Raw genomic sequence first — 27,045 nt, forward strand, 5'->3', positions numbered from 1 at the left:
AGGCTTTTACCAGTAAGGGAGTTGAGCACAAGTGACCATGAGCCAGCGGGCCAAAGGGCAAGGATACCCCCCTTCACCTTCCGGGTACTTCTGATAGAGGCACAAGCCCTGCCTTGCAGGGGGTGGGGGGATGATCTAGGCATGGGGGTACAGTGCACCATTGCTCCCACCCCAGCCCCAGGTCACATTCCAGGAGGGGCTCCTGGCTTCCCTTGGATAAGGCTAATCCAGTCCTGAGCTTGGCTGTGAGGGGGTGGAGGGACTGGAACAAAGGGAGCTGTGTCCAGCTAAAGGGAACAGGCGCCATTCTTTGGGATGCCATTTGGAGGTGGGGGGTGAAGGTGAGAGCCATAGTGCAACCCAAAGAGTCCCGAGGGGCTGGAGGAAAGACAGCCTAGAGGAGCCCCACCTCCAAGGCCTTACCCTGTCCCCAAATCAGACAGCTTCACTGCCACTGTGCCCACTTTCTTTATTTTTTACCATTTACAAAAGCTAAACAGGGACATATATGGGACAGGGGTGGAGGAGGAGGCATTTGCCTTTGGGGAACAGGCGGGAAGAAGCTGGGAGGCAAGAGGCTGGATCCTGGGGAGTCTTGGGGTCCCTGAGAGCAACAAGCTGCTCTGTGACCCCATCCCCTTCTCCCTGCTCTGTGTTGCAGGCCCAGCCCTCAGGGAGCTCCTGGGCTTCAGGCAGAGGGGTAAGGATGGTCCCCTGGCATCTTGGATCCACGGCTGCTGCTGTTTGCTGGAAGAGCCTTGGGCAAGTGTGCTGGGCCACCTCAGGCCCCGGTGCAGGACGTCGCCTCAGCGGATGAGGGGTGCTGAGCGGTCATTGGTGACAGTGGGACGCAGCTTCACAGTGGCAAAGGGATTTGTACCCCTGTGGGGGATAGGCTAGGGTAAGGGGGGCAGACACCCCCCTTCCCCGTCTGTGTGTCTAGGGAGAGTGGCCAGGCAGCTGGCCAAGCATCTGCTTCTTGCCACCCGCCTCTTTAGAGTCACCTGCTCCCATCTGGCTTCCTGCCCACTGGGACTCACCGTGGAAAGAGCTCTGGGGGTTGCTGTTCCCAGGACATAAGTTTCTGTATGAAGGGAGGGCATGTTCAGGGGCAAAGGGAAGATGGGCTCCCACCACTCACCCCAAGAGAGCACAGGACTGGGAGGTAGAGGCCCTGAAGGGCCAGATTTGAGGACACAGTGCAGCTCAAAGTCTGGTTTCCGAGAAAGCTCTAGGTTTTGCACAGTGCCATGGCCTGGGGCTAACTGCCCCTGCAAGGTAGAGCTGGTGACCCCATGGCCCCAGCCCACTCCTTCACCACCATTACCAAACCACTTCCTATCCCACCAAGAATGGCCAAGGTCTCCCTTGCCGGGCTACTCCATAGGTCTGGCCAGGCTGAGGACAGGTGGGGCTGACCTTGACATCGGTGGCTGCCCCCATGCTGCCCACACTGCTTCGCCTGCTGCTGGGCAAGGGTGTGGGTACGGGGCTGGGGGCACGGCTGGGGACACCGCTGGGGTTCCGGGAGCGAGACTGGCTATCCCAGTAGTCTGATGAGGCTGCAGGGTTGCCTGGCCTGTCCAAGAGGTCATCAAGGCTGTGGCTGCCCCGGAGGGGGTAGGACCTGAGTCAGAGAAAGCAGGGAGGTCCGATGCCCACTCCCACCTGCTGGGCCTGAGGCTGGGGAATGACTGTGAAGGAGCCTTGAGAGAACTACACAGCAGCCTTCATTAGGGGGTAGGAAATATGGGCCACAGTTCTCAAGAGGCCAAAGAGGACAGATTTTTATCTCATATATGCTTCCTAGAGGGAGGGACAGCCACACCCTTGGGGCCCCACCCCAACTAAGGTACCTGGAAGGCAGTTCATTCATTGGGCTCATGGAGGCCATAGAGTTCATGGGAGTCACGGGGTTCATGGGGTTCACTGGCATCTCCTCCAAAGGTTTCACATAGGCCTCAGGGAACCAGCCACTCCTGTAAGGTGGATATCAATGGCCCCTTGAGCAAGCCCTAGTAAGCAGGGCAGCAGGCAGCCTGGGCTCTGAAGACAATACAGACAGTGGCCTGCCTCACCCCACCAACATGGCTTCCTGGTAGTCAAGGCTTAAAAGAGCCTGTGCCACTTAACCTCATGTTCCACCGGGGACATACAGTGATAGCCCTCAGCCATGGGCCCATTTCACAGTGTTCAGCACCAGTTTGGAGTTGGCCTAGGCTAGTGAGTGGCACAGTTATGAGAGTCCCCAGCCACCTGGTTAGGTACCCCTTAATCTTTCAGAAAGCCCACAGAGGATGGACAGCAGACACTGGGAGAATGTCCCCCAGAGAGTACTCCTCATCCAAAAGTGACTGACATAACAATCCATGCCCAGTGAGGAGATGCTTCCCTGACCTCCACCCTGCAGGCGGTGGACAGTTGTATCTAGTAGGCTTTGTGTCAGTGTTCGGCAAGCCACCTGTGGGTCTGTCTGCATGGCTGCAGTTGCATACCTACAGTTGAGACTGTCACTGCCCTCTGCTCCTGGTCCATCAACTTCCACCCCTAACTAGAAGTCACACTACCTCCCTCAGCCCCCACCTCGGCTCACCCACCCATAACTCACCTGGGCAGCCACCCACGGGCCTCCACCAGTGTATCCACTGGTCACCCATCCATACTTTCACCTGGGCCCCCCTCAACCCTATCCCCTACTTGCTGATCGTTCACCGCCCTGTTCTTGTGTGGGACTGCTCCCAGCTGTCACCTCTTGGCCCTTCAGGGCTCGCACATTGGCTTCTATCTATATCTTTCTGTACGCCCTGGGAGAGAGTCACAGGCTGAGCCACATCCTGTCCCTTCTTGCAGAGACTAGAGCCCCTTACACTCCCAAGAGGGCCACTAGTCCCATTTGTGTGGAGACTCAGGGGTGTCTAGCTCACTCCTCCTCCACACTAGGGTGCAGAACAGCTCGTTTGAGTTCTTCGGGGGCTGTGAGCTGTACAGTGCTTGCAGGGATCTCAGCTCCGGCACAGGAGGGTGCAGAGGGGTGCACAGGAGGCATGAAGGCAGTGGGGTTTTGCCGAGTCCCTTTGCCCGCTGCCCATCCCATCTATCCCCTTCTCCGAGGCCCCTACTTGGTTCTTCTCAGCCCCACGAACAGCTGAGTAGACGGGCAGGGATTGGAGAAGGGGACAGGGAGGCCTGGAAACCTCGGTGGAGCACAGACCCTGGGGCTCCACTCACGCGGACGAGCCCTCCAGCTTGCCATAGAGCCAGCCGTTCCGAGCTTCGGGCACCAGCACCTCAACGACGTCTCCAGCCGAGAAGCGCAGCAGCGTGTGGTTGGCACCCTCCGAGTGGGAGACCAGGGCGCGGACTCTCCTGGCACCCCCGCCGCCAGGGGAGCGGGAGCTCTGGGTGCTGGTGGCGTAGAGCGAGGCTGCGGGGATGAGTGAAAGTTCTCCCAGCAGTCCATCCTCAGGCTGCAACCCAGTCCCCAGCCCCTTCCTGGCCCGCCGCCCCCTGCACCTCTGTGCATGGGGTACCCACAGGCAGACGGTGTCCGGGGCAGTGATCGGCGGTCTGGCTCCAACTGGGACGCGGACCTTGCCTCGGCGGGCTCTGGACCGTAGGAGCCGGAGCCATGCCGGCTGCGGGGGGAGCCATACTCTCTCGGGGGCTGCGGGGGAGAGGGCAGGGGGTGGGGCGGGAGGGGCGGAGCCTCGCTAGCCCCACCCCCAGCCCCAGTCCCAGGCGTCGGCATAAGGGTTGGGGACACGGTGGGGCCACCACGGGGGCGCAGAGGCCACCCCCCGACGCCAGGGCGTGAGGGGCGCAGCGTAGAGCGGGGTAGCGGGGGACGGCGGGCTCCAGGCGAAGGGCGGCGATGCCCAGGGCCCAGCGAAGGGCGATGGGGGTGCGAAGGGCGGCGGGGGCGGCCAGGGCCTCACCATGTCCAGCCGGGTGGGCGTCAAGCGGCCCGAGGGGTAGGGCGGCCCCAGTGCTGGGCCCAGCAGCCCCGGGGAGTGGGCACGCGACGGGCTGCGGCTGGCCTCCGTCTGCTCCTTCCACAGCAGCACACGGTTCTGTAGCATACCCCGGGCCTGGATGGAGATACTGTGGTCAAGTGTGGCTCACAGATGCTGGGGCCCCCGACAGGTGTCACGTCTTGAAGATTGCTTAAGATACCACCCCTTATCTGGGAGCCTGCCTTTCCTATGCAAAGGCTGGCACCTTGCAGAGGCAGCGGTGTTGGGGGCTGAGGTGCAGCCCAGACCTGTTGGGGTTAACCATACCATCTGAGGCCTGCCCACCTTTCCCTGGCCCGTTCCTTATCAAGGAAACCATGAGCGGGCCTGTCATGCTCTGGGCTCCACAGTGGACCATGGTCCTTCACCATGGTACTAATCTGAGCAAACTGGATGCTTTATCATATAAAATAAGGTGAACTGGGAAGTTTGGGCAAAGCAAAGTGTCTAGGCCATGTGGGATCTCTTGGGCAAACTGGTTAGCTAGATCAGCCCAACAACCACCGGGCTCTGGATTCAGCAAGACTTTGCCTCAGTAAATAAAGCAGAGCTCAAGCAATGATAACACCTGCCTTTATCTCATTTGCATCTCCTGCTGGCCCTGCTACTATCCCAGTCTTACAGAAGAGGGTCAGAGAGTTCAGTGATGGTCTCACAGCTACCCAGCTGCAGAGGCACCTCCCATGGACACCTTTCAAGGAAGCTGGAGCAGCTGCTGGCACCCTTAGAACTGTTTCCTGCAGCAGTGACCACAGTCCTTACATTGTAGGAGCAGCTGGTCCAGCAGGCCTGGGTCAACACCATGTTTCCTTCCTGCCAGTAATTAGCATAGGAACTCAGAGAGATGCTTCAGGGTCAGTGAACTAGACTGCCTGTCTAGTTTAGAGGGATCTTTGCCCAATTTGGGAGCCCCTGGCCAGGTCTGAAATGCCAAGGCTGGTCTGGCAGCACTTAACTTCCCTCAGCCCTTCCCAGTCCCAGTAACTGGCACCTAAGAAGAGGCAGAGTGGAACTGGGGTTCCAAAGCTAGAGAAGACACCAGTTGAGAATCTTAAAAATATACAGGAGGAGCAGAAAGAGGATTCTTGGATGATAAGAGGAGATGGCTCAGAGGGGAAAAGATCTAGCTGCTCAAGCCTCGTGACCCAAGTAGGAAGCCTGATGCAGGACACACACCTGTAAATTCACCACTCCTACATCGAGGCTCAGGCGAACTCGCCTAGGGTACACAGTGCAGCCAGCGGCAGCAGTAACAAGAGACCCTGTCTGGACAAGGTGGAAGGCAAGAACCCACGAACCACACATGTACCGTGGCACATGTATGCACAAACAAATACTAAAAAGAAAGAAATCACCAGGGCTGTGGTGGCACATGACTTTAATTCCAGCTCTGGGGAGCTGAAGGCAGGAGGATTAGGAGTTTAAAGTCAGGCGGGGGTGGCCCACTAGGGCTGTGCTCTCCTATAATCCCAGCACTCAGGAGGCAGAAGCAGGAGGATGGTTGCAAGTTTGAGGCTATCAATTCCAGCTGAATAGCAAGTTCCAAGCTCGCCTGGGCTATTACATAGTCATGGGTCACCACCAAGGTTTTCCCAGAACATGAGGTGGTGGACTGGGGCACAGCTCCAGGGCAGGCGCTCTCCTAGCATTATGTAGCCATTGTACCCCCTCAATAGGGGCCATCACTGACCCCAATTCAAAATTTTAGACCTTGATGTTTTTTTTATTTAGTTTTTAAATTTTATGTGCATTGGTGTTTTGTCATGGATGTCAGGTCCTCTAGAACTGGAATTACAGACAGTTGTGAGAATTGAACCTGGGTCCTCTGGAAGAGCAGTCAGTGCTCTTAACCACTGAGCCGGGTTTTGATGTTCTTACAGACTTAGATAACTTTTTCAAGTGAAATGTCACATGGTCGAAGGTGTCTTATGCCGGGGCTTTTCACCCTCCACCTTCACCTCCCTGTACATTCCTGTTCTGCCCACCAGGTCTTCCTCTGCCACCCAGAGCCTAGACCCTAACCTGACTTCCTCCAGTGTCCTGGCTTTTGATCCAGCTGAAGAACCTCCTTCCTACAACATGCTCCCCCGCCAGTAACCATCTCCCAGGGGTCCAGCCCTCATCCTCACCCTCTGCACCTCCTCCCACACCCTCATCCTTGGACCTAAACCACCATCCCCAGCAGACCCTCCCCCAACCACCTTTTCCTTCCCACACCTGATCTTGGGCAACAATGTCCCCCTACCTACATAAGGTGGCAGGAAGGATGGCCCCACCAGAGTCCCCATGCCCTTCACACCAACAGAAATGGACATCATAGGCTGGGTTATTCTCTGAAAACACACTCCGTTTCTGAAAAACAGTTTACCCGAATAAGTCAAGCCTATGACATCACCTGGCATGATACATATTATATCCTGACCTCTACCCTCGAACAAGATGAAAAGGACCATATCTAGAAGGCAGTCAGGGACCACACTGATAAACTCCATCAACAAAATGACACCTTCCTCTCCGGGAGAATTCAGTCCTTTTGAGGGACCCAAATTGGAATTCTGGGCACACAGCCACCGAGACCGAATGTCTGCAGCTAGTGGTAACTTACTTAGCTGAGCACATACAATAACATGCCCATCCCAGAGTGAACTTTGACAAGCTAAAGAGGTCACTCAGGGCTCCAATAAAATCCCCATGCTTCCTATTCCATCTCACTGGAGCAATGGTACGGTGAACTAATGTGGACATTAATTCCCCAGAGAGAACTTTCTTACTCCATGTCCATTTTCTTCCATCCAAGTATTAACCAGGCCCAACTGTGCTGAGCTTCCGAGATCAGACGGGATTGGGCATATTCAGGGTGGTATGGTCATTGACCTCCATGTCCATTTTCTGGGTCAGTCTAGCCTGGACATTAGACACAAGCTGTAAAGACTAGAAAAGTGACAAGAACTCCTCAAAATGATTCCTCGGTGTGGGTCTTTAAGGTTTTTAACAGCAGAGAGGATGAGGCTAAGAAGGAAAAAGAAAGAAATTGTGAAAAGGATCAGAGAGGATGCCATGGCTGCTTCCAATTCCTGGCAGCAACTCTCCAAAACCCAACCTAGGCTGTTACCCACTGTCCCAAGGAAGCAGAGTCAGCCTCCTCGTCTTTGACTTTTGATGCAATCAAACTGGCCATTTAGGCTAAGGAGTGTCCTAACCCATGGCCACCTTTCAAGGCTTGTCCCAAGCTGTGGGAAATGGGGCCACTGGAAGGTAGATTATCACACTGAGTGACATGGGTTAGCCCAGACCGACAACCTAATAACAGCAGGAGTCTCAGGCATTCTCCATAATGCACCATGTACACCTAGTTTAGTGTGGCCACACCACCCTCACACATTCCCGTACCCCAGTGTCTTGGTGCTCACTACCATTATTAGGCAGGGATCTCTTGTCTAAGCTTACTGTTTCCATGTTCATCCTTCTCTGAGGATGTTCACACTTTTCCTCCTTAGCCTGGGCTCCAGTGACACCTCCACCCTAACCCAGACCTCCACCCAAAGCCCTCCGTCAACCCCTAGCCCAGGACACCTTGAACACCTCACTAGCTAACTATCATGGTAGTATCTTCATAACCTAGCGAGACCCTTCTACCTTTGTTGTCCAGGACCAAGGTCCTCTCACTGCCACCTCCATGACTCTCAATGACCACAAGTTGAGCAACTACTTTTTTTTTTTTAACCCTGCTAATTTACCTCACAATACTTCCATTCTAGGTGTCAAAAGCCCTTATCAATGACACTTACCACCTGGTCCAGGACCTCAGGAAAATCAATCAGGCCATTGTTTCCCCCATCTCTGTAGCCATTAACCCATAGGCACTTCCCTCTTCCACCACCTCCTCTCCTGACTTCTTGTCTGTCTTTGATTTGGAAGATATCTTCTTTACCATCCCCCTACATCTGTCATCCCAAACCCTTTTCATTTTCACTCAGGAGGATACAGACAGCCTGCACATCGAGCAACTCACCTGGATGGTTCTGCCCCAGGGATTCTGAGACAACCCTCACTACTTTGGCCCTACAGAAGGACCTCACCAACACAGATGTACCCAGATTGCTTCTCCAGTGTGTAGATGATCCCCTCTTCTGCAGCCTTTCCCCCACAGACCAACCTCTAGCACTCCTCAGACCTCCTTAACTCTTTGACTTCCTGGGGATACAGCGTCTCCTGAGACAAAGCTCAGATCTGCCAACTTGGGTCACCTGTCTGGGCCTCCCAGTCTCACAAAGCGCGAGAACTGTACCCGACCAGAATAGAGGAGCTCCTCACCTAGCCCACCCCATGAACTAAGTGTGAGCTGCTTGCACTACTACTTACATTGCGCTGGGAATATGGATCCCCAACTTCTCTCTTGCTTTCTCCCATAAACTTACTCTGTGGGAGCCCTTCAGACTTACACAAGCCTTTTGTCTCCTTTACATGCTAACCAAGAACAAACCCTTGCAATATTCTGTCAAAAAGTGGGGTGCACATATCCTCTCATAGCCTTTTGCTCCAGTTAGACATGATCACCACACCAGCATCTCTGTCTCCAAACTCTGGCCACAGTGACACTGCTTATCCCTGAGGCAAATAAAATCTCACTTCCCAGCTGCTACACATTCTTACTACACACTCACTCAAGGACCTCATTGGCCACCATGCTTTCCCCACACTCCCCCTGGCTCTGAGTCCAGCTTCTCCATGCTTATTTACTAGATCCCACCCTTGTATCTGAGCTAGGCCCGTCCCTCAACCCTTTCACACTCTTCTCCAATAACCCCTTCGGGTCCTCAGACATCCTTCACTTTTTCTCTGATACACTTGGCCTGTCTTGTAACCCTTTGCCCACTGGACCCCAATCAGTTTGACTAAATGTCCTCAAGAAAAGCCCTGCAAAATTCCATTTCAGTGATGTTGGAACATGGAATGAGTGTCTTAGCTCCTACCCTGAACAAGCCTGTGTTGTGATAACACTCCATGGCATGGAAGTCAGGACTGTCCCTGAGACAGAAGAGACCCGAGCATTGTGGCTGCCTCCGAACAGAACAAACTGTGGATGTGTGGACACTAGCTGGTCTTTCCTGGTTTGACATTGCTAGTCCAAAGGCACGGCCAGGGGCCCCCACACAGGGACAAGGCACCAATTCTTCTATTGGATGGGGAGCTTAAGGGGGCATAATTTGGGAGTTAACCATAAAAAACTCTACACAATTTTAGATTGGGATTAAATATCTATAGGACAAATGGCCCCTCCAAACTTTATAGTTGTCCCTAGGACCCGAACCCATTTCTGTTCCTGTGTGCACAAACAACCTAGACCCTGGGCACCCCAGCTCACCAACTCCCTCCTGGGATCAGGGCCCCACAACCACAACCACAATCACAATCACAATCACCCTTCTTTAATCCCAACACCCCTCTCATAAAAATGCTCCAGCTGGGAAATTCCAGCCATGTCTCACTGTCCAGAGCCAGGGAAAAATTCATGGATTTGTTTGAGAGCCAGCCAAATGACACATACCGGGCAGGCATACCCAGCCTAACACAAATCAGCCAGTCAATAGATGAACCCTGCTTAGCTGGAACCCTGGTTCAAATAATTGGCAAGGCCAACTGTATAGGACCAGAATCAAATTGTACCCAGCTGGTTCTCAAGACAAGTGCATCAAAGGGTCCTTGCTTTTTATGTCAGATAGTACTTAACAGTTACTACCCTGGAGGACCATGTGCCAGTCTTCCCCATGCTAGGCTTAGATGCTATCCGGAATGTTTATCAATATCTTGATCATAGCAGTAGAAGAAAGAGAAGCCCCAGGTTCCTTCAGTACTCCTGGGGGTGGCCCTAGAGAGGCATCAATGACAGGGCTCCAACAGTTACAACACAGCCAGCCAACTGACCAATCAGGTTAAGGAAGACCTGCTTTGGTATAACAAAGCATAATCACCTTACAAAATCAAATAGATCCCCTAGCTTCGGTGGTCCTCCAAAACCGCAGAGAACTAGACTTAATGACTGACAACAGGGGGCATCTGTGCCTTCCTGCAGGAAGGATGCTGTTTTCATGGGAACCAACTTGGCCTTTTGAGACCATGCTAAACAATTAGGAAGAATCAAACACAGAGAAAGGCAGACAGTACTTTCTGGAAGGACACCTGACTACTTGGGGACCGTAGGTTGCCCCTTTGGCAGACCCAATCATTATGCTCCTGCTAACTTGACTCTTTGGTTCCTGCCCTTTCAGCTGTCTCACCAAGTTTCTGCAGCAAATACTTTCACTGCCCAGAATTCTTCATGGCCAAGGACTACCAGACGCTATCCTGGAAGGGACTTCTGCATGCCCCCCTTCCACTGTTGAGACCATTAACTCCCTCCAGCTGGAAGAAGACCCCCTTGAAAAAAATCTACAACTCCTTCCCCCTTATTCTCTTTACCCTTCCAGTTAGCAGGTCATACCCCAGGTATAGCAAGCGCCAGCTTGAATAGGGATGGCGGAATTCCCATTTAGAAGACACAGGCTGTGGACTGAGGAGGTAGCTCCATCAACAGAGTTGAGTCCTTGAGGCCAAGTAAAGTGTAAAAGAGAGAACCAACTACACAGTGCTATCCTCTGATCCATTAAATAAATGACTTGCATATGAATGAATAAATGTGTGCATGCAAAACAAATAATGAATTAATAACATATGCAAATGAACACAGAAACAGTGTTGTGAGGTTAATTTCTCCTCAACTGAAGGGGGAGGGAAGGAGCATCCCTGTCTCTTGCATACGGCTGACACCGGAGGGCGTGGCTTGCCTTCCCCAGCCCCACTCACCCGGCCCAAGAACTGCAGGAAGGTGTTAGAGAGCAGCAGGTGCTTCTCAGCCAGGAAGCGGTAGCGACGCTTCTCTTCCAGCTCGGCTGCGCGCTTGCTCTCCGACACAAAAGCCTGCATCTGTGCGTGCAGCCGGTTCACGCTCTCCTGGAGGCAGAAGGAGAAGGTCTGGTTGGGGGGGTCTGAGCCCTGTTCTGGCTCAGATGCCCTTCTCCAGGCCTCCCCTGAACGCACAGTTTGCACCTTCAGCCTGTGTCCTGTCTCTGGTACCCTGCACAGGGGAGTGCAGAGGTGGCCATAGGGAGAATGTTTATGGAAACAGGAATGACAGGATGAGTGATGCTCTATTGGAAGGGAGATTCTGGGGAGAGGAGACAGCAGCTCATTAAAAGGGCAGTAAAGAGGCGGGCGGGGTGGTGGCACGCCTTTAATCCCAGAACTCGGGCAGGTGGCAGGTGGATCTCTGTGAGTTTGAGACCAGCCTGGTCTACAAGAGCTAGTTCCAGGACAGCCTCCAAACCACAGAGAAACCCTGTCTTGAAAAACAAAACAAAAAGGGGCAGTAAAGGACCCAGAGGTTAAATCGTGGGCTTGGGTCCCAGAGACCCAAGGGATGGCAGGGATGGCAGCTGGGAGTGCCCTTGACAGGGACTGGATGTCTCTTTTCAGGCATGCTGTGGGTAGACCCGTTTTTTGCTACCCATTCAAGAGTAACAATGGTCCCCCTCTTTTTTTTTTTTTTTTTTTTTTTTTTTTGGTGAGGCTGAGGGAAGGGGAGGTGCTGAGGGTGGTCTTTGGTGACTCTCCCCTACTGTGCTCCACAGCTGGGATCATTTTGTGTGGAGGAGCTCACAAGGGCTCTAGGGTTTCCCCAGAGACCTATCCCCAGCCACTCAGCCTTCATACCTTCATCTCCCTTGCATTCTTGTCCCTCTTGCGTTCCATGCGCCAGAGCTCAGACATGCACTTCTCCAGGTTGACCGCTCGGTGCCGATACTCAATTTCATAGTGCTGGCAGCTATCCTGGGGTACGACAGAGAGGCATGGGGGATCCCCATATTAAAGAGGCCAGGGCTTAGAGTAGTGGATAAGGAACCAAGGGGCCTAGATGGGACTGTGTACAACCTGGGGCAGGTGGATGCTTGGGGTTGTCTGGTCCTCTCCTGCAAGGGTGTGTGTGTGTGTGTGTGTATGTGTGTGTCTGTGTCTGTGGCTGTGTCTGTGTGTATGTGTCTGTGTCTCTGTGTGTGTGTGTGTGTGTCTGTGTGTGTGTGTGTCTGTGTGTGTGTGTGTGTCTGTGTGTGTGTGTCTGTGTGTGTGTGTGTGTGTCTGTGTGTGTGTGTGTGTCTGTGTGTGTGTGTGTGTGTGTGTGTGTGTGTGTTTGTGCGTGCGTGCGTGCATTGTGCATCCAGTCTGGGAGGGGCTGGGGCAGAGAGACAGACTTACTTTGATGAACTGCATGTCCAGCTTGGTGTTCTTCTCCATGTGCTGGAGCAGGTCTCCATGGAATGTCTGCACCTGAGTGGAGCACAGGTTGGGGGTGACCAGGATGCCCTTGGACCCCAACAGCTTTACTTTTTATCACGATGCTGCCCACCAGGCTATGGCCCACATAACAGAGAAATGGGGACGATAAGGTCGTGTGGCTGGAAGGAAGAATGCAGAGTTTACCAGGCTGCTGGCTTGGAATCTGTCAGTCAATGTGTTGAAGGCTCCTGGGTCTCAATTTTTTAGTCAGTCTGGGCCCTGTGTATTCATTCTGTTTCCTCTGCCTGTAGTTTCTGCTCCATCCTCAAAAGCTGCTTTCCTTCCCTTCTGCTAAGAACCCTTCCTGCCTCCCCAGGCGGAATCCACCACCTGGCCCTCGATGGTTTCTATAAGGCACACACACTCCTTTGCTTTCCCAGCCATGGGGAAGAATTTACTACAGTTCCCTGTCTACAGTCCACTGGAACTGCAGTGAGTATAAGGGAAGTGAAGCTCTGGTCCCCAAAGCATGGCAGAGCCTGGCCTATATAAGAGTCCAGAGCTGCAGAGGCCTGGGAAGGGGGAGGCAAGAGGGGAGCGCCTCACAAGCACCCCTGGGGGAGGGGCAGGAGAAGGCTGCTGAGCCGCGGGTCTAAAGACCTGTACATCAGCCCTCATTCTACTTCCAATGTGCTTTGTGACTTTGTACTAGCTGATGTCTCACTCTGGGCCTCAGTTTCCCCAGATGCTCTCTAAGAACCTGATGAGTTCTGATGCTGTGGACTGGGTAGGGTGCTGGCACATTCTTATTCCCTGTAATCCTCGAGATGCTGGGCAGAGTCAAGCCTGAGCCATTGGGTGTTAGCTGCAAGGGAACAGGTCACCTCCGCCCCTCTGACATGCTCACTTCTGCCTGCTCTGAATGCCTTTCCTGTACCCTTTCTTCACCCGTGGGAAGCTTCCTGCTGCCTGGCCCCTTTCCATGGGGCTAAGGTACCACACAAAAAAGGAATGCTCTGAACTTCCCTGTGTGCAGAGAGTTAGTATGCTGGAACATTCTTAAGGTTCTCCCAAGGTTGTTCTTTTTTTGGTAAAAATTTATTTTTTATGTATGCAATGTTTTACCTGCAGGCCAGAAAAGGGAGCCAGATCACATTATAGGTGGTTTGGGGAATTGAACTCAGGACCTCTGGAAGAACAGCCAGTGCTCTTAACCACTGAGCCATCTCAACTCCATGGTTGTTCATTTGCTCTTTTTTTCCCAACATCACCCTTCCCAAGGGATTGCCACCGCCCTCTGCTGGCCTTCCTGCTTCTGTCCTCCTCCCCTGAACTAAAGGCTCTTGGTATGGAAGCCACACTCGTCCTATTAGAATATAAGTCAAGCAGTGAGCAAGTCTCGCTATGCAGCCCAGGCTATCCTTGAACTCAAAGTCCTCCTGCCTCTGGAGTGTTGTGGTCACTGTATGTGCCACTTCACCTCACTAAGCTCCAAACAATTGGAAAATGAAGTTGGTAATGCCATTTACGGTGACTTCAAAAACATCAGATAGGGCTGTGGATGGCTTGGTGGGTAAAGCTCTTACACAAGAGTGAGGATCTGAGTCAGAAACCCCAGAACCCATGTAAAGCAGTATACAGTAGCCCAGAGAAACCCAGTGAGCCTCTGACAAGATGGAAGGAAGAGACAGAAGAAACTCGCAGGCCAGCTAGCCTGGTATAGACCTTGGCAAACAACGAAGACACCATATCTCAAACATGTAGAAGGCTAGGACTGAGACCTGAGTTTGCCCTCTGACCTCCACAACTGCGCCATGGCTTGGGCATGCCCAGTCCTCACACACAATGAATGCACACATATATAGTGCACACAACACTCACAAAGACTTTAAGACATCCAATAACCAGGAACTAACCTGTCCTAGGATGTGTAAGACTGCTATGGTGAAAGTCTTACAACACTACGGGGGCTCTAGCATATGCGTGATCTGAAGACGTATGGTTAAGGTGACTCCCCACCCCCCAGAGCAATCCTTGTCAAATTCCAGCAGGCTTTCTTGAAGAAACCTACAGGCTGAGTCCATGATTTATAAGCAAATGGAAAGAGAAAAACAAAAACAAAACAAAAAGCTGGGAGGTGGTGGTGCACGCCTTTAATCCCAACACTCAGGAGGCAGAGGCAGGAAGATCTTCATGTTTTCGAGGCCAGGCTGGTCTACAGAGTGAGTTCCAGGACAGCCAGAGTCACACAGAGAACCCCTGTCTCATAAAACCAAAATAATAGTAATAATAATATGAACAACAGATGGATGGATGGATGGATGGATGGATGGATGGATGGATTGCAGGCAAATGATCAAATGATCTCAGCGAAGAGAAGTGGTGTTCTTAGCCAGCCTACTCTCAGAGCTCACCCTCAACTACACGGAGGACACCATGGGACCAGCCTATGGACAGAAAGTCAGCATGGAACAGAACAAGAGCCCAGACATGCTTCCCCCGCCCCATGTCCACTAGTCAGTTTCCAGCCTACTGATGGCTGAAGGAAACTTTCCAGTGGTGTTGGGATATCTGATTATCCTTGTGTGTGTGTGTGTGTGTGTGTGTGTGTGTGTGTGTGTGTGTGTGTGTGGTGTGTGGTGTGTGTATGCTGACTCTACATACAAGGACAGATTTGAGAAGGATCAGAAACAAATGTGAGGTCCAGAAGACAGAGTTTTCAGAGGAAACCAAAAGGACACCTTTGCCATAGAGCAGCAAACATTTCTCTTTTCTTTCTTTCTTTCTTTCTTTTTTTTTTTTTGGTTTTTCGAGACAGGGTTTCTCTGTGTAGCTTTGGAGCCTATCCTGGCACTTGCTCTGGAGACCAGGCTGGCCTCGAACTCACAGAGATCCGCCTGCCTCTGCCTCCCGAGTGCTGGGATTAAAGGCGTGCACCATGCACCACCAATGCCTGCAAACATTTCTCAGTAAGATGTAAGCATGGAAATTCCTGCTCATCGAAGACTGGTCAGGATGCAGAGATGGTGTGGGGGTAAAGGCACTGGCTGATCTTGCTGAAGACCTGGGCTCAGTTCCCAGAACCCACATAGTAGTTCATAATCATCTAGAACTCTAGTTCTAGGGGATAGTCTTTTGGCCTCCACAGGCATTGCATACAAATATACATATAGGCAAACACTCATACATATGAAATAATTTTTAAAAGACTACACTATATGTACATAATTTTTTGTGAGAGGGTTTTTCTGTATAACCCTAACTGGTCTGAAGCTTGCTATATAGACTAGGCTGGCCTTGAACTCAGAGATCTGACTGCCTCTGCCTCCCAAGTGCTGGGATTAAAGGCGTGTCCTACCACACCTGTGAATAGAGGGGCTGGAGAGATGGCTCAGTGGTTAAGTATACTGGTTGCTTTTCCAGAGGACTTGGGTTCAATCACCAGCACCAACATTATGGCTCACAGCCATCTCTAACTCTGGTCCTAGGATATCTGACACCTTCCTCTGGCCTCTATGCTGACGAAACACCCATACACATAAAATAAAAATTTAAAAAATAAATAGGTACTTAGTTATGGCACCAATAGACCATAATATCAACTAGCATGGCACAATAGATAACTCAAGGGTGCAGTAGTGGTGTGCATACATTGGTGGTAACAAGCAGCTCTCTAATTGGACCTAAAGCCTGCTCAACAAGAGGAAAACCATATGTGGTACTGGAAACCTAGCCAACTACTCAGTGCTAATGATGTCACGGCTCTTGGAAGAGAGCCCACAAGCACTTAACCAGCCCAGCACAATCCCTAACTACACTCTAAACATTTGTCCTTATATCCATAGGTAAGTGTGCTTCTTACCCCTCATCAAGGAAGCTTGTCTTTGCAACAGAGACCATTACAGAAACCCACAACCAATGCGGAGTCATGGAGCCCAGTACCAATGGTTACACCTCTAAAATACTCCTGCACCTAAGCTTCAAGGAACACTGTGGAAGAGAAGATTGCAAGATTGTAAGAACCGGAGGATCGGGGTGTTTGCTATGAGATTGTGTCCCATAGCAATGTCAGAAGCTACACCCATAAAGCCTCACCAACATGACTGCCCAAATGTGAGCTGAACAAGGACGCTGATAGACATGTCAGTGTGGGCAGGGAAAACCCACAAGGTCTCAACACTACACAAAGAACTACTTGGCCACTAAGGGATGCCCAGAGTGGGAGAAATAGTCTTCCTTGGGGAAGAGGGCCAACTGGTAATCCAATACCAAAAGGTCAGCCATGAAAACACACATACGAGGGGCTGGAGAGATGGCTCAGTGGTTAAGAGCACTGGCTGCTCTTCCAGAGGTCCTGAGTTCAATTCCCAGCAACCACATGGTGGCTCACAACCATCCGTTATGAGATCTGGTGCCTTCTTCTGGCCTGCAGGCATACATGCAGACAGAACACTGTACACATAATAAATAAAAAATCTTTAAAAAAAGAAGAAATTATACAGACAGAGCAGGTCACAACTGGGGACATATATGTACATATATATGAATGTGACAATTAATGAAAATAAATTATGTAGATAATTAATAAGGCCATGAATGTGAAAGAAAGGAAGGAGGACAATTTGGAAGGGTTTGGTGGGAGGGAGGGGAGGAGGGAGATGATGTAACCTCAAAAATAAAAGAAATAAGTAGAAAGAAAAAGAAAACAGATGGTTAGATAACTGGTCATGGGTGCATGCCTGAAATCTTTGCATATAAAAGGCTAAGACAGGAGAGTGGTGTGAATTCAAGGCCAGCCTGGGCTATGTAGAGCGACACTGTCTAAAAAGCCCATAAAAAAAGAAAAAAACAGACAAGCTAAGACTGGGGAAAGGTGGTCCCTGAATATTTACATCTGACAGAGGCTCATATTTTGATTATACAAAGAACTCCTATAAGCCAGACATGTTGGCATTTTTCTGTAATCTTAGCACTTGGGAGAAAGAGGCAGGCAGAGGTCTATGAGTTTGAGTTACATAGGGAGATCCTGTCTCAAAAAAGGTCAACAGTAAGTACAGCCCAATAAAAATGGCAAAACACTAAATGAATGCTCTCAGGAGACCACACACAGATGTTCAGAGAGCCCATCTAAATCACAGCCATCCAGGGTGTATGAAACAAAGCTACAGTGAGGAGCATACCATAACCAAAAGAGGACAAAACAGAAGACGACTGACTGTGCTGGCAGCCGAGAAGCAGCGATGCTTGCCTGCCATTGTGGGAGCTCAGAGGTCAAAAACTCCAGAAACTTCTTTGGAGTTCTTTACAAAGCGTGGCGGCTCACAATTGTCTGTAACTCCAATGCCAGGGGACCCAAGACCCTCACACACATATACATGCAGGCAAAACACCAATGCTCATAAAAATAAAAACAGATAAATTATTAAAAATAAATAAACTTTAAAAAAAATAATAAATAAATAAATAAATAAACTTGAAATTATATGTTTAATGAGCATGGGGCTGGAGAGAGCTCAGCACTTGTTCCGTAAACATGAGGACTTGAGTTCAAATCCCTGTGTGTGTCCATAACTTCAGAGCTAGGGGGTGGGCAGAGGCAGGTTCCATGAGCATACTGTCCAGCCAGCCCAGCCAAAACTTGGAGCTTCTAGCTCAGTGAGAGACCCTGTTTCTAGGTGATAAGACAGCAATAGATGGAGGAAGACACTGACATCATGCTCAGGCCTTTTGTGCTCATGGGCATGCAGCCTGCATTTAGCACAAAACAAGAGACACCAGGGAAGACAGGCAGGAGGAAGATGAAGAAGGGAGTGGGGAGATGGCTCAGCAGATGAGAGCACTTATTGTTCCAGTAGAGGACCAGAGTTTGGTTCCTAACATCCACGTATAACTCCAGGTCCCGAGGACGCCCTCTCCTGGCCTCCATGGGCACGGCGCACACATGGTGTGCAGACACACATGCAGGCAAGACACTCAGGTGCATAAAATAAAATATAAATAGTTTTTGAAGAATTACATTTCGGGTCTGGGTAGACGGCTCAGTGGTAACGTGCCTGCTGCTTAAATATGAGGGCCTGAGCTTGGATATCCAGCACCCACAAAAGAAGGTGGGCATGGTGGTGTGTTCCTGTAACCCTAGGACTGGGGGATGGAGGCAGGTGGATGCCTGGTGTCCACTAGCGGCCCAGTCGAGCTGAACTGATGCGCTCCAGGTCCAGTGAGAGACTGCACTTCAGAAGCTAAGGTGAAGCGAGATACAAGTTACTGATGTTGACCTTTGGTCCACTCGCATATGAGCATATGTGGGCATTTGCATGTACATGTACACACACGCACGCACGCACGCACGCACGCACGCACGCACGCACGCTGGAAGAAGTATATCACACACCCAAAAATAACCCAGACTGATCAATCTCAAAATGTATTCTAGAAAAAAATATTAGAATTAAGGAAAGGAAAAAGGGGATCACACAACTAGGTGAAAAAGAACAAGTGAAGAACTGGACAGGCAGACTTCTACAGCAGAGCTCAGGGTTCTGGGCCAGGAGAAAAACACTCAAGACATTCCAAGGAAAGGAAGAGAGGGAGTGGGGGGAAGAAATAGGAGTGGGGATGGGAGCAAAAGAGGATGGGAGGGAAGCAAAACGTCTTTTTACTATAACAAGAATAAATGCCACCCAACAGCAAGGACTCAGAGAACAATGTCCCAGGATCCCCTTCTTGTGGGAGCTGCTGAAGGACAGCCAAAATGACCCGAGTCACACTGGCTGGTGGGTGCTGCCAGGCCACAGCCCGAAGATGAAGAAAGCAGAGGCAGGTGTGGCACTCTCGGATGACAGCACATCTGCTCTCAGGACACAGCCCACTGCAACTGCTCTCCAGAATGGTCCATGTTCAGTCAGCAATAGCTGTTCCAAGGCTGCTGTGTGGGGTGTGGGATGCAGCAAAGGGGGCTGCAGAACATCCTACTGCTTCATTCTTCACATGCCCACAAAGAGGGACCCTTGATGGGGGATGAAGGAGACAGGGGTGTGATGGAGAAGCTGATGGGGCAGCTGAACTGGAAGCTCTAGACATTTTATCCTTTTATCAATTGTGTACGTATACCGATGTGTGTGTATACAGATGTGTGTGTATGTACAGATGTGTGTATACAGATGTGTGTGTACAGATGTGTGTATACAGATGTGTGTATACAGATGTGTGTATACATGTGTGTGTGTATACAGATATGTGTGTATATACAGATGTGTGTGTAGACAGATGTGTGTGTAGACAGATGTGTGTGTAGACAGATGTGTGTATACAGATGTGTGTGTAGACAGATGTGTGTGTAGACAGATGTGGGTGTATACATATATGTGTGCAGACAGATGTGTGTGTATACAGATGTGGGTGTATACAGATGTGTGTGTATACAGATGTGGGTGTATACATATATGTGTGCAGACAGATGTGTGTGTAGACAGATGTGTGTGTATACATATGTGTGTGCATACAGATGTGTGTGTATACAGATGTGTAGGTATACAGATGTGTGTGTATACAGATGTGGGTGTATACAGATGTGTGTGCATACAGATGTGTGGGTATACAGATGTGTGTGTATACAGATGTGGGTATACAGATGTGTGGGTATACAGATGTGTGGGTATACAGATGTGTGGGTATACAGATGTGTGGGTATACAGATGTGTGGGTATACAGATGTGTGGGTATACAGATGTGTGTAGACATATGTGTGTATAGACAGATGTGTGTGTAGACAGATGTGTGTAGACAGATGTGTGTATGTACATGCATGCAGATATGAATGTGTGACTCTCTGTTTACAGGCCACTGAGAAAGACCAGAATCAAAGATCAGTTTTGGAGCGTTCAATGTTCCCAGTGTCCACATTATGGTCTCAAAATACCACTTGCCCCAAAACTTACAAACAACATCAGGGCCCAAACACACCGGGGCTATGTGGAGAAACAGCTAAGTCCACGTCAGAACACAGATCCTGTCTACAGGGCACAGAAGCTGGAGATCCAGGCTTCCCTGGCTAAAGACCTTGCACAGAGATAACCATTGCTCAGGACTAAAATAGACACAAGAGGCTGAAACGCTAACACTGATGGTAGCAGAAGATACAGCAATAATGGTGTGAGCGAAAACATCAAGTTAGGGCTGGAGTGGTTAGTATTTGGTGCTCTTGTTAGAGTTTGGCGAGTTTCGTTCCCAGCATCCACATGGGGTGACTCATATAACTCCAGCTCCAAGGGATCTGAGTTTTCTGACCTCCAAAGGCACCTACATACATGTGGCATACATACATAAATATAAGCAAAAATAAATCTTTTCAAAAACCAAATTAATACTGTAGAGATGGCTCCAGCTTTAAGAGGACATACTGCTCTTGCAGAGGACTAGAGTTTGGTCCCCAGCATCTACACTGAGCAGCTCTCAAGTGCCTGTAACTCCAACATCAGGGAATCTGATGCCCCCTTCTGGCCTCTAGGGCAATTACACTCACATGCATATACCCCCACTCAGACACACACTCATGCACATTAATAATAACTCGGTTACCTTCAGAGGAAGATGGGGGAGGAACAGCACTTGTTGTCTTGAGAGCTGAGGGGAGGGGAGGGGAGGGCAGTGAAGTGTTCTGCCTTTTGTGATGGTGAGTAGCCACATGGTGAGTAGCCACAGAGACAGGGAGCATATCTCTATAGGCACTGTGATGGTTTGAGTAGGAATGGCCCCCATAGATTCATATGTTTGAATGTTTGGCCCATAGGAAGCGGCATTATTATTAGGTATGACTTTGTTGGAGTACGTACAGCCTTATTGAAGGAAGTGTGTCACTGTGGAGGTCTCTAATGCTCAAGCTGTACCCAGTGTGGACACACAGTCCACTTCCTGCTGCCTGTGGACCAAGATGTGGGGCTCTCATCTGTCTCCAGTACCATGTCTGCCTGTACACTGCCATGAAGATAATGAAATAAACCTCTGAAACTGTAAGCCCCAACTAAATGTTTTCCTTTATAAGAGTTGCTATGGTCGGGGCTGGAGAGATGGCTCAGAGGTTAAGAGCACTGCCTGCTCTTCCAGAGGTCCTGAGTTCAATTCCCAGCAACCACATGGTGGTTCACAACCATCCGTTATGAGATCTGGTGCCCTCTTCTGGTGTGCAGATATACATGGAAGCAGAATGTTGTATACATAATAAATAAATAAAATCTTAAAAAAAAAAGAGTTGCTATGGTCATGGTGACTCCTCACAGTAACAGAAACTCTAGCTAAGACAGACATATTTAGGGAGCAATGTTCCCCCAGACAACCGGCAGTGCTGGTGAACCTGACTGACAAGTGGCTCTACAGAGTAGGGTGCTCCCCAACAGTAGGACCCAGATAAAGCCTGGGGGGAAAGACCCAAGGCCTGAAGAACACACCAGACCAAGCCAGGAACATGGCGGAGACTCCCAGGAGTTAGGAGGCCAGACCAAGGGGCCCTGTTCAACAGCCAAGGAAAAGAATGGGTACAAACGAAGGGGAGTCAGTCCATTTTTAAAAAGAGGCCTGAAAGAATCGCATCAAAGGCTGGGGGAGGTGGCGAACGCCTTTCATCCTGGCACTCAGGAGGCAGAGGCAGGAGGACCTTTGCGAGTTCAAGGACAACCAGGACTATACAGAGAGACCCTGTCTTGAAAGAGAAAAACCTCATATTCTAGGTCTTGGGATCGAATTTGGGGGACAACCTATGAAGAAGTGCCAGCTCAGACATTCATTGCAGTGAGGGAGGAAGGGGAGGCTGTGACTTTGATGGCAACACTGGAGGGGCCTCCCAGGGCCGGGGTTTGGGAGCAGACCGAGTTCTAGACCTGGGAGCTAACGCTGACACTGGGCTGGGTCATCTTATCATGGTGAGATTTACTGTATTTATTTGTAATTTTGCCATTTAAAAAAAGATCTTTAAGGGCTGGAGAGATGGCTTAGAGGTTAAGAGCACTGGCTGCTCTTCCAGAGGTCCTGAGTTCAATTCCCAGCAACCACATGGTGGCTCACAACCATCTGTAATGAGATCTGGTGCCCTCTTCTGGCCTGCAGGCATACATGCAGACAGAACACTACACATAATGAATAAATAAATCTGTTTATAAAAAAAAGATAAAAAAATATTTTTAAGAAACTTAAGCCAGAGCCTGTCGCTTCTTTACCCAAAGAGTCACTGATAGAGCTACTTTCAGAGAGCAATGGCCAACCATGGCCCTGCTACTGGCTCATCTTCTCCTGGCTCTTGTTGCTCGCTGTAGACTGTGTCCATCCCTGGGTGGGGGGCTTCCAGAGCTCCTCCAGGCCTTCCCCAACACCCCTTCCTCCGCATGGCTTCCTTTACAACCCCCCAAACATTCCCTGCCTTGTAACTTTGAATTTACTGTGAGACACATATGGTTCCTGGCCACCCATTTGGTCTTGTCCCTCTGTGGGAGGGTGAGATTTCTGTCTGTATTGTAGCCATCCCCAATGGGGCCCAGGATCTGTATGGAAAAGAGAACCAAAGGGACAGCCTGTTGTGCTGTTCTACTTGGTGTGGTTCTGGCTGGGGGCCCTGCCCAGTAGTCACAGCCAAGATGTTGGTGCCTGGAGAGGCAGCTCTCCTTACAGAGTGGACCTGGGTGACACTTATCCCTGCCCAGCCCAGGTGAACCACAGGAACGTACAAAGCCAAGTTCTATCCCCCTAGAGAACCCTACCAGGAAATGTGATTATTTCCATTTTTTAGGTAGGTGAAGTGAGATCCAGAGTCCAAGGCACCAGCGCCAGGCTCTGAGCCTGAATTACCCTCCTACCTTCACTTTCATGTGGTGGTCGCAAACACCAGCACCTGCTGGCGCTAGGAAGGAAATGTGGGTGCAGCCTGCTGGGGGGAGGAACACTGTGCCAGACTGCAGGAGGAAGGAAGGGCTGGCAGTTCCTGGCCATGAGGCCAACAAGATGGCAGCCCAGGACCACATCTGTAGAGGGCCAGCTGCTCAGGGTAGCAGGGCTGGGACCCTGGAATGGACAGAACTGTTGGGTGGGTATGCCAGGCATGAGGCCTTTGCTGAGGTGCCTGTATTTGCTCCTGATGGCAATGGCATGGCATATTCAGACCCCCATGGCTGCAACTAGAGAGTTGGAGGGAGGAGCTGGAGAGGGACAATGTCCTGGGCCTGGTACGGTAGACCTTTCTCTTCTCAGCTCCACCACTCATTCTAGAATTGTGGGCAGTGATGCCTAGACCCTGACACTCAGCTCCTTGATAAAATGGGACAGAAAAGGCAGTGGCAGCTAGGATTGCTGTGGCTTGACTAGGCTAACTTGTCTTCATGTTGTCAATGGCCAGTGGAGCCTAAGAGGTCACTCCTAGATGTGGGTATGAGAATGGGCTGGCTCTCTCTCTCTCTCTCTCTCTCTCTCTCTCTCTCTCTCTCTCTCTCTCTCTCTGGTGTATGCACATACAGGTTTGTATGTGTCTATATGTGGGGGACACATGAACATGTGTGTGTACATATATGTGAAAGCTAGAGAGCGACAGCTAGTGGCTTCCTCCATGGCTTGCCACCTTACTTTTTTCAAGGCAGGGTCTCTCACCCACTCACAGCTCACTGACTCACAAGACTGTCTGGCCAGCAAGCCCTAGGGTCCTCCTGTCTTCATTTCCTGGTGCTGGGATTACAGACATGTGCCACCATTTGGTGCTCAGGATCTGACCTGAGGCCCAGGCTTGCATAGCAAGCACTTTACCACCTGAGACTGTCTCCTCAGCCTCTGGGCCCTCGTTCTTGAACCGCAGCCCATCTGCTTGAGTGATTCTGGCCCTGGGGCCTGATACTTACCACCACCTCCAGGTCTGAGTTCAAGTGCCGCTGAGTGTCTGACATCTGAACCAAGATCTCACCTGGAGGCAAGAGGGGCTGCCGTTAGTATGGAGAGTCTGCTCCATCTGCCTCCCTCATGCCAGAAGCCCGCAGGGACAATGCTGGCTGGACTGGAGTCCAAAGTCCAAGGATTTCACACATGGCTTTGGCTCAGGACTTGGTAACTCTGGTCTACAGGGAGGGGTAGGGAAGAACTGAGTACAAGCATGAGAGATGGGGCTCCCAGCACTGGCCATGGGCCTGTGTTGAGGTGGGGGCTTCTGGAAAGGCGTATGTGCAGAAAGAAGGGAGCCCTAGTGAACCCCAGAGCGAGGGCCATATAGGCCCTAGAGCCAAGGAGACAATAAGAACACAGATAAGCCAGATGCATGGCCTTAATCCCAGTGCTCATGAGGCAGTCAGGAAGATCTGTAAACTCAAGGCCAGCCTGGTGTACAAAACGAGTTCCAGTACAGCCAGGGCTACGCAGAAGAAGCCCTGTCTCGAAAACAAAAGCAAACAAAAAACCACAGGCAAAGAGCTCTGGGCTGGGACAGTAGGAGGAGGCTGGGAGTGCAGGGTCAAGAGGGCAGAATCTCACCCAGAATCTGTGATGTGGAGCTCTGCAGAGCCTGCTCCCCAATCTTCTGGATGGCGCTGAAGTACACCTCAGCTGCCTCGGACAGAGCTGCCGGAAAGTCGACAGTTTAGGCCCAGTGCTCAATCTGTGCTACCCTGATTGTGTGGAGGGGACACTGAGATGTGGTGGGGTGGGTAAAAGTACCCTTGGGTGATATGCGAAGCTTGATCCTGCCAGGGAACAAAGAGGCAGCTACTTCGTCTACTGCTGAGGAAGAACTAAGACCTTCCCTGTGTGTCCTGGGGGAGGGCTGCAGGCACCAGTGTGCTCTCGAAGGAGTGGGCAGGGCACCGAGTGAGGAGTGGGCTGTGTGCAAAGTCTCTGGGAGTGTATGTGGGACCCAGGGCTGAGGGTGAGCCCAGCAGCTGATAAGGAGTGCTGAGCTGTAGCCCCAGCGATGGCTGCGGCTGATACTAGGGTAGATGACACTCACCATGGAAGGCCCGGAGGTACTTGTTGCCCAGGTACACCAGATTCTCTAGTGCAGGGTTGAACTGCTCCATGATGCTCTGGGCCGGAGGACAGGGGACACAGGTCATGGTGGTGGAAAGATGGACAGATGGACAGAAGCACCTAGCCCGTGAAGCCCACCTTGACCTCTGAGGTCACCAGAATCCTGGCTCCCTCCTACAAATGCCACAGAGGCATCTAGGGGGAGCCAGTCCCAAGCCAGGAGTCCCTTGCAGACAGCTTCTGCCACACACCTGCCCGAGAGAGGCCTGCTCCCTCCTGACCTGAGGAACCTCAGAGTTCTCTTGGTCTCACTGACTGAATGCAATCATCTCTCTGCTGCCACCCCACTGGGCACAACTCAGCCCATCCTGTGCCCAGGCCTCACCAGAATAGATTCCTGGGGCTGCCGACATCACCCTGCATCTTCCCTTTTTCAAAAAGACCCCTGCGGTCCACAATGTGGTTGGGTTACCACCCTGGGCTGTCTCCAGCTGGAGAACACCCTGAGCTGTGGGGCAACCCTGACACTTAGAATTGGGATTTGACTGCAATCCCAGTAGCACCTCTTCTCCCCTTGCTGACTTTGAACAAGCTCTTTAATCCCTGTGGGTTCAGTTTCTCATCTACCCAATAGGCCAGTTATTTCCTACCTCACAGGTGAGGGTGTGCAAGGGGTGCATGGGGAAGGGTCCTTCATACAATTCTCAAGCCCCCCTCCCCACTCCCACACCTACAGTTTAGCCCAGCCTGGGCTCTCCCCCTGTCCTGGAGCCAGCCTGGCCTCTACATGCTGCCCGTGGTCCATGAGCTCACCTTGTAGATGGCCATGGTGGACCTGTAGAACTGGTCCATTTCGGGGGCCATGGAAGTTGGCGCTGGCACTGAGGAGGCAGGTGGCTTTAGCAGGGCTCGGAATGCTGGGGTCAGTCTCTACAGGTGCCCAGTGCTCTGTTTCACAGGCAGTGGGCAGCGAGGAAGCTGTTGAGTGGAGCCTGCAGATGGAGTTCTGTCTGGAAGGAGGTAGCTGCTTAATTATTCACCAGCTTGGGGGGGGGATGTCAATGCGATCTGGGGCGTAACCAGACCCTGTGGGGACGGGCACTCTGTGACGCAGGCAGGCTCCTGTGAGATGCCCTTTAATTATTTACCTTCTGGGCGTGGACTGGTGGGCATTCATGGATGGGCCACTTTCCTAGGTCACCTCCTACTACAACCCTCCAGTCTTTCATCTGTCCCTGTCCACCCTATAGGGTCTGGAACACACACCTTCCTGCCAGAGCAAGCTGAGGCACCTGTGGAGGACTTACTATTCTCACAGGCCTCATCTCTGTTTGGGATCCTATGCCTTGAGGGGGACCCTGCCCACCCAGTACTCCTGTCCCCAGTGCTGGGGATGGAACCCACTCATATATTCTGGGCAAGTACATCATCACCGAGTTTCCTCTGCAGTCCTAATTCCCTACTTCCTAATGCCGGAGCAAAGATGACACAGATCTGAGTCCCACAGAGTTGGGCCAGGAGTGTGGCCCTTTTTTCTCACTACCCAGCCATGTGTGCAGACTGTTTGTCCTTGCCAAATCTCAAAAGAGGCTCCCATCAGCTTCCCTGGCAGGTGGGCCTGGCACTAATGCTCCCTACTCTATTGTCTGTTATATTAGGGCCAGAGGAGAGGCTGTCCTGGTCATGTCTAAGGTAGCAGGGTTGGGGACAGGGTGCACTCACACACACACACTACACA

The 27,045-nt window shown here is 51.2% G+C and overlaps 1 protein-coding gene across 1 annotated transcript; it reads right to left on the reverse strand.

Moving 5' to 3' along the window:
- Positions 1-452: 452 nt before the first annotated feature.
- Baiap2l2 (BAR/IMD domain containing adaptor protein 2 like 2) lies at positions 453-26,928 on the reverse strand. Its single transcript, XM_027403996.2, has 14 exons — positions 26,121-26,928; positions 25,288-25,363; positions 24,816-24,902; positions 24,194-24,255; positions 12,303-12,374; positions 11,763-11,879; positions 10,857-11,003; positions 3,936-4,088; positions 3,535-3,664; positions 3,229-3,424; positions 1,857-1,979; positions 1,420-1,627; positions 1,041-1,084; positions 453-882 (listed from the first exon to the last, which is right to left on the reverse strand). Exons 1-14 carry the CDS (start codon positions 26,169-26,171, stop codon positions 807-809), a joined length of 1,542 nt encoding a protein of 513 aa, XP_027259797.1. The 5' UTR covers positions 26,172-26,928; the 3' UTR covers positions 453-806.
- Between the last annotated feature and the right edge of the window lie 117 nt (positions 26,929-27,045).

The sequence above is a fragment of the Cricetulus griseus genome, chromosome 2 (genome assembly GCF_003668045.3).
Source record: "Cricetulus griseus strain 17A/GY chromosome 2, alternate assembly CriGri-PICRH-1.0, whole genome shotgun sequence".
Classification (NCBI taxonomy): domain Eukaryota; kingdom Metazoa; phylum Chordata; class Mammalia; order Rodentia; family Cricetidae; genus Cricetulus; species Cricetulus griseus.

Excerpts from the sequence above, each read along its gene's own strand:
- Baiap2l2 (XM_027403996.2), bottom strand. The coding sequence starts at position 26,171 with ATGGCCCCCGAAATGGACCAGTTCTACAGGTCCACCATGGCCATCTAC. Across the intron at positions 11,004-11,762 it reads AGAATGCAAGGGAGATGAAG|GAGAGCGTGAACCGGCTGCA; the intron begins GTATGAAGGCTG and ends TTCTGCCTCCAG. Across the intron at positions 1,980-3,228 it reads AAGCTGGAGGGCTCGTCCGC|GAGTGGCTGGTTCCCTGAGG; the intron begins GTGAGTGGAGCC and ends TCCACCTTACAG.